This window comes from Hylobates moloch, unplaced genomic scaffold (genome assembly GCF_009828535.3).
Source record: "Hylobates moloch isolate HMO894 unplaced genomic scaffold, HMol_V3 SCAFFOLD_7, whole genome shotgun sequence".
Lineage (NCBI taxonomy): Eukaryota > Metazoa > Chordata > Mammalia > Primates > Hylobatidae > Hylobates > Hylobates moloch.
The window spans coordinates 120,219,844-120,226,819 of NW_026652282.1; the positions used below are offsets into that span (position 1 = coordinate 120,219,844).

The following is a 6,976-nucleotide window of genomic DNA, read 5'->3' on the forward strand; positions in this document are numbered from 1 at the left end:
ACCTTCTCCCTGCTATGTGACCCACCAGAATTGAACATGGGGAAATGATGAGGATGTCAGGTCATTTTGAAATGGACCTTCGGGTAGTATTTGGGGTGGAAAAATCCCCTTTTTCCAACCACAGTTTGGCCACCCCAGCAACAGCAACCCCACAGAGGTATCAGTGCTTTGTGATGTCCAAGCCACCCCATGACTACCATTGGATAGGGGTGCCCCATTCTGACCAAACAAAGCTGAAGGGTGGGGCTCCTCATTACCCAGGGGTGGGTATACATAAGGAGGTCAGGAGCATGGGGTAGAGAGCATAGGTCAGGAGCACTGGGAGGCTTAAATATGGCTAAGGAGACCCACACACCAGTGAAGCCCAAAGAAAATATGAAACAACCAATAATAAGCACGAAAAATCCCATCCCAACAACCAAAGAGAAGAAGGAAAAGAAGAACTCTTCTCGACAAAAGACCAACAAAAATGGCAAGGTCAGATGATCCTATCCTTGTTCCTTCTCTTCTTCCCCCTCTATTCTCTCCAGACCCCTATCCTGTCCTTGCCTAGCACAACCCCCTTCCTCAGCCTGCACTCTTGTTCATAAAGCTCCCTTCCTATACAACCTCTTTCTCTTCCCCTAAACCAATGTCCTTCTGGCTCACTGTGTTGTCCTTCCAGGTGGAGAAGAAAATCATAAAGGTAAAAAAACCCCTTCAAAGTAATTCCAGAAAAAAAACTCAATCACCTCCTTCCTGCTCAAAAAAGCCTAGGATAACAATGAGACCAACAATGTTTGTGTGTCACCACAAGCAGAATAAGACACAACATAAAAATCAGAAGAGCAAGCACAAAAGACAACAGGACATAAAAATCAGAAGAGCAAGCCCAGAAGACGCTGGCAAAAGCAAACCATCCCAAGTAACCATCTCTGCTGCCAGTAAATGCAGAGCCTGGATCAGAAACGTGCAACTAGCAACAGCAACTCTGGGGAATTGCCAATCACATAAAGGCCAAATCTGAGACCAATAATGTTCCACCCATGCTGATGAATGCAGTAAAATCAGCACAATGTAAAAGGATGAGGTGGATGTTTGTCTGTAGTGGGGAGGGGGTTAAGGAAGAAAAACTGCTAAGAGGGAGAGAGGCGGGGTCCTGTATGGTCGGGGGCCAGACCAACAGGTATACAGTTAGCCATCGGGGGATAAGGAGTGGGTGAGGACTAAGAAATGAAGACAAATCAACCCTTTGCCCCACAGACAAGAAGAAAAAGGGCTTTGGTAGTTTCTACATGTATTTAGGGTAGGTGTGGGTAGCAACATCAAGGTCTAAATTCCCAGAACCCCGTTAGGAAGGGGGTTTTATGTGTGATGTGTGTGGCAATAACACAACCCACAAAAAGACAGTAAAACCACCCCCAGGTCACCCGTTTCATAGTGGTGTATGTTGTACCCCACACTATGCGTTAACCAAGTAAAGGCCCTCAGGAGGACCCAAAACTCACCCTATCAAGAGTCACTCTCAGCATCCTGAAAGACAAATGACGGAGTTTGGAGGCCACAAACCCAGCACTAATTAGGCCACTTTCTTGTTAAGTAGCTTAGGATGGAGCAGTGGCCTACCAAGCGTGGGGGCAGTGGCAGAGGTCTGCCCACTTGCTGGCCATAAAGAAAAACATTGTCTGCAGAGAATTTTAATATAAGAATAATAAAACCCAGTAAAAGTCAGTCTTTTACTTATTAACACCAGATACAAGTTTTCAATTTTTCTCTCCCCAAATCTTCTTTTGGTCTGAGTTGTGAAAGATTGCTGTGGTTAAACTTAAGCTTGAATAAAATCAGTGTAAGGTGCAAATTAGCTGAGTTTTAATATTTATGTTTTAATAATCATTTTATTCTACAGGGAAGTTAATTTGGATAAATCCTTATTAAATAGTTGGTCCAAGACATAGGCTGTTCCTTTCTAAAGTAAGCTCTTAACAATTTGGAATTGTTTTGATGCAGGACAGGCAAGCCCCACACTTGGGGCTTAGGTGGGAGGGTTCTTGGCTTCACTCAGGAAAGAATTCAAGGGCAAGCCAGTGGTGTTAAACAGCAACTTTAATTGAAGCAGAAGTGTACGGAGCAGCAGAGGTACTGCTCCTGCTCCTTGCAGGGCAGGGCTGCCCCATAGGCAGTGTCCCCAGAATAGCAGCTCAGAGGCAGTTCTGCACTCATGTTGATTCCCACTTTTAATTATATTCAAATTAAGGAGCAATTTATGCAGAAATTTCTAGGATGAAGGTGGTAACTTCCAGGTTGTCAGGTCATTGCCATGGAAAGGGGCAGTAACTCCTGGGTGTTGCCATGGCAATGGTAAATTGACATGACACATTGCTAGACAAGGCTTAAGGAAAGCTGCTTCTGCCCTAGACCTGGTTTAGCTAGTCCTCAATTCGGTCTGCTGTCCAAGCCCCGTCTCTGGAGTCAAGTCCTGCCTCCTACCTCAGTTTGAGCTTGCTTTGAGCATACTTGCAGACTGCAGTCCCTGTGGTAATATATGATGCATATGCCTACACTTTAAAAGTACATGAAATTAAAAATTATAGCATGTGATTATAAAGACAAAGAACAAACGGAGTTACCTCAGCTCTGTGATTCTGTGTAATCACTTGCTTTTATTGGTGTCTAAATCAGTGAAACTAAGTGTTAAATTTAGGAGTAAAATTTGGGAGGATAAAGACATTTTTATTACATTTGAAAATAAAATATTTTACTGAATTTGAACAATATACTCAAGCATGAAATGTATTCTTTAATTGCTCATTAATACTACATAAAAATCAAAATGCTAAAATTTTATATCAGTTGCATAATTTAGTAGTCGCTTACATTTTATTTTACATGTTTTAATTTTCTTAAAATTATCTTATTATTTTTACTATGACAACTATATGCAAAATGTTTTATAGAGAAAATTTACACTTTATTTTCTTTCTGGTTATAATTATTTGTGTTAATTCATGCGTATTACTAAAAACATATTCTGTTGAGGTAGTGGCGTTAAAAATATATCTCACAACTCAGTGTATATACTAAAAATCATTCAATTATGCACATTTATTAAATGGTTAATTGTGCATTAAATGAATGAATTGTATGGCATGTAATTATAGCTCAATTAAATTGGCTGTGTGTGTGTGTGTGTGTGTGTGTGTGTATCCAGGTGGGAACTATATTAATTGTGTCATGGAAGGAAATATTTTTTGTCTAAAATCTTTCATAATTTGGCCCCAGTCTCTGGTATTTTTTTCTTTTTTCTTTTTGTTTTAAACAACTCTATTGAGGAATAATTGACCTACAATAAACTGCATGTTTAAAGTATGCAATTTGATCAGTTTTCACATACATATACATCTGGTAAACCAACACCTCAATTAAAATAGTGAACATATTCATTTGTAATCTCCAAATGCTCAAAACTGGAGACAACCCAAATGGCCATTAATAGATTAAATAATAAACAAATTGTTGTATATTCATACAATGGAATACTACTCAGCAATAAAAAGCGAATGAACTAAGAATACACATAATGACATGAAAGAATCTCAAAATAATTATGCTGAAAGAAAGAAACCAAACAAAACAAAGTATTTACTATATGATTCTATTTATAGAAAATTTTAGAAATTACAAACTAATCCACAGTGATAAAGAAAATCATTAGTTGCCTGGAGACAAAGTTGAGTCAAGGTGGAAGGAGTAGAAAGGAGGGATTACAAAGGAGCACACAGAAACTTTTGGGAATAATGGATGTATTCATTACCTTAAGTGTGGAGATGGCTTCATAGATGATTATGTACATCAAACCTTTTCAGTTTGTACACTTTATTTATTTATTTTTTGAGACAGGGTCTCACTGTGTTGCCCAGGCTGGAATGCAGTGGTGTGATCCGGGCTCACTGCAGACTTGACCTCCCGGGCTCAAGCAATCCTCCCACCTCAGCCTCCCTAGTAGCTGGGGCTGTAGGCACACATCACCACACCTGACTAATTTTTTTTTTTCATTTTTTGTAGAGAGGGGGTCTCACTATGTTTCCCAGGCTGGTCTTGAACTCCTGGGCTCAAGGGATCCTCCCACCTTGGCCTCCCAAAGTGCTGGGATTATAGGCATGAGCCACTGTGCCCGGCTGTACACTTTAAATATATGCATTTTATTTCATGTCAACTATACCTAAATAAAGGGTTCTTAAGCTATTGTTATTCTAGAGAGATAAGGGCAGATAATTACATTTACAAAACAAAAACAGAATGGATAACTATTATACACCCATCATAACTAAAAATAATAAATAAATAAGCAATAAGATCCCCAAACCAGGATGGTTTCCAAATGTAATAATAGAACAAAAACTAGTTCTTGAAAATTAAAAAATATAAGAACTAAATTTAAATATTAATTAAAAACTCATGCAACCACATGGTTAAATTCCAAAAACATTATTTTAAATAAAAGAAATATACTCTATAATTTTTCTGAAGTTTGAGAAGAGTCAAAACAATATGTGGCAATAAATATCAGAATACTGTTTACCTTTGGGTTCGATATTGACTGGAAAATGGGCATGAGGAAATATTCTGAAGTGATGAAAATATTCTATATCTTGATATGTGTGGGGGTTACATGACTGGGTATATACATATGTAAAAGTTCATCTAGTTATACACTAAAATTTGTGCATACCTCAATTTCAGAAATTGAATACTAATGCTGAAATACAAAGTGAAGAAATTCCCTATGAAGTAGAATAAAAGAAAAATAAATAAGAGCAAAAATAATAACTTCAGAAGGTCAATCCAAAAGATCTAACATCTGAAAAATAGGGATTCCAGAAAGAGAAAACAAAGAAAATAAAGAACGTGAAATTATCATTTAGTAATATATAAAATTTCCATAGAACTGTGGTACTGGAGCCTCCATTTAGACTAAAAGAACCCAATGAGTGTCCACCAAAAGGAATGAATATATACATATTATCAGCCGAAATATCAGAATTTTGTGAAAAGTAAATTATCCTGAATGCTGTCTCAGAGAAAAAAAGTCAAATATCACATATGAAGAAATGAGAATGAAAATTGCATTTCACTTCTTTATAGCAATACTGGATGCTAGAAGATACTGGAAGAATGTCTTAATATATTATTTATGGAAAATAAATTTTATCTTAGGATTTTATACGGAGCCAAACTATGTTTCCAATGTTATGACAGAATAAATACATTTTTGGATATGCAGGCTTTCAAAATATTTACCTCCAATTCATCCTGTTCTGGTTACGTAAAAACCACCCTAAGTCATAGTTGCTTAAAAAAACAACAATAATTTTGTTGTTGTTGTTAACGATTCTGAAATTCGAGTAGGTCTAAATGGGGAAGGCTGGGCTTGTGTTTCAAGTGGTATCAGTTAGGGCGTCTCAACTGAGACCTGAAAGGCCCACTTCAAGATTGCTCACTCATGTGTCTGGCAGTTGATATTGGCTGCTGGCTGAGAGTTTAGACAGAATTGAGAGCTGGAGTCCTTGATTCTCTCCACATAGACCTCTACCTGTCACCTGTGATTCTTCATAGCATGGTGGCTGGGTTCAAAGGATGAAGATTCTGAGACAGAGCCAGGTAGAAACTACTGATTTTTATGGCCTGGACTTGGAAACCACACGGCATCATTTCTATCATGCTCTGTTAGTCAAGGTATGCTCAATGGTCTGCCCAGGTTGAAGAGGAGGGAACACAGAGCCCATCTCTGCACAGAGAAGTGGCAAGATTCTGGAGAAATATGTTGGACAGAACATATCTCTGTGGCCATTCTTGGGAAATAAAATATAGAATTTACCGCACACCCTTTCTTAGGCAACTATTGGAGAGTGGGCTACACTCAAATGGGAGTGTAGGCCCAAAAAGTAGAAGATGTGGATCTAAGCAATCAAGAATTCAACACAAGACAGATGCAAAGAAAATCTCTAGGATGAGCTGAGCGCTATGGCTCATGCGGCAATCCCAGCACTTTGGGAGGCCAAGGCAGGTGGATTACTTGCGGTCAGGAGTTTGAGACCAGCCTGGCCAACAGGGTGAAACCATGTCTACTAAAAATACAAAAATGAGCCAGGAATGGTGGCAGGCGCTTATAATCCCAGCTAATCGCGAGGCTGAGGCAGAAGAATCACTTGAGTCCGGGAGGTGGAGGTTGCAGTAAGCCGAGATCTTGCCACTGCACTCTAGCCTGGGTGACAGAGTGAGACTCTAAAAAAAAAAAAAAAAAAAAAAAAAAAAAATCTCTGGGATGATAGTAAAAAGAGATCTCTAGATCACAGCTGTTCAGCAGGCCTAGAGCAATGAGTTCAGATTCCAGATTCCAGCAGTCCTGAAAGTTCTGGGAGAGATTTCTTCAAGAAGATGAAATTGCCAAGAGGAGAGTTTGGGGTTGGTTTGGTGGTAAGTACATAGAAAATCAAGTAAGTTTTAAAAATGCTAGGGAAAAATGTGAAGGACATGGAAAATAATCATAATATACTTCATGACTAAGTTAACTATTGTATCTACATAATCATAATAATGTTAACATTGAATATTGATCTAAAAGTATAACTATATTGAGAGCATATGGATGGGTTGTGGGATGTGTGTGTAAGAAAGAAGCAGAGAGAGAGAGAGAGAGACAGGTACAGAGGCTAAATCCTATCTTCTGTAGCGTAAAGTCAATCTAAAAAATGCTTCAAGCTGTAAACCCAAGCCCTATTCATGCAAGCATGGAATTTGGAGAAGTAGCTGTAAATAGAAATATAAACAGCTCAAAGAACTAACTGAAAGTGGTTGCATCTGGGGAGCAGAATACAAGAAAGGACTGTCGCTTTTCTTTTCTTTTTTTTGCCATCATGGGGCCAGAATTTCTCTCAAAATAAAAATTATTTAGCTTTAAGTTCTGGGATACATGTGGAGAACGGACTTGCTTTTCTTA

General features: G+C 38.5%; 1 protein-coding gene across 1 annotated transcript; it reads left to right on the forward strand.

Annotated features, from left to right (window-relative positions):
- Positions 1-272: 272 nt before the first annotated feature.
- LOC116811420 (uncharacterized) lies at positions 273-1,062 on the forward strand. Its single transcript, XM_032756461.2, has 2 exons — positions 273-477; positions 665-1,062. The coding sequence occupies exons 1-2, from the start codon at positions 334-336 to the stop codon at positions 1,004-1,006; spliced, it is 486 nt and encodes a 161-aa protein (XP_032612352.1). The 5' UTR covers positions 273-333; the 3' UTR covers positions 1,007-1,062.
- The last annotated feature ends 5,914 nt before the right edge of the window (positions 1,063-6,976 follow it).

Bases quoted from the DNA above. Each gene is read 5' to 3' on its own strand.
- LOC116811420 (XM_032756461.2), top strand. From the start codon at position 334: ATGGCTAAGGAGACCCACACACCAGTGAAGCCCAAAGAAAATATGAAA. The intron at 478-664 runs GTCAGATGATCC...TTGTCCTTCCAG, and splicing joins AGACCAACAAAAATGGCAAG to GTGGAGAAGAAAATCATAAA.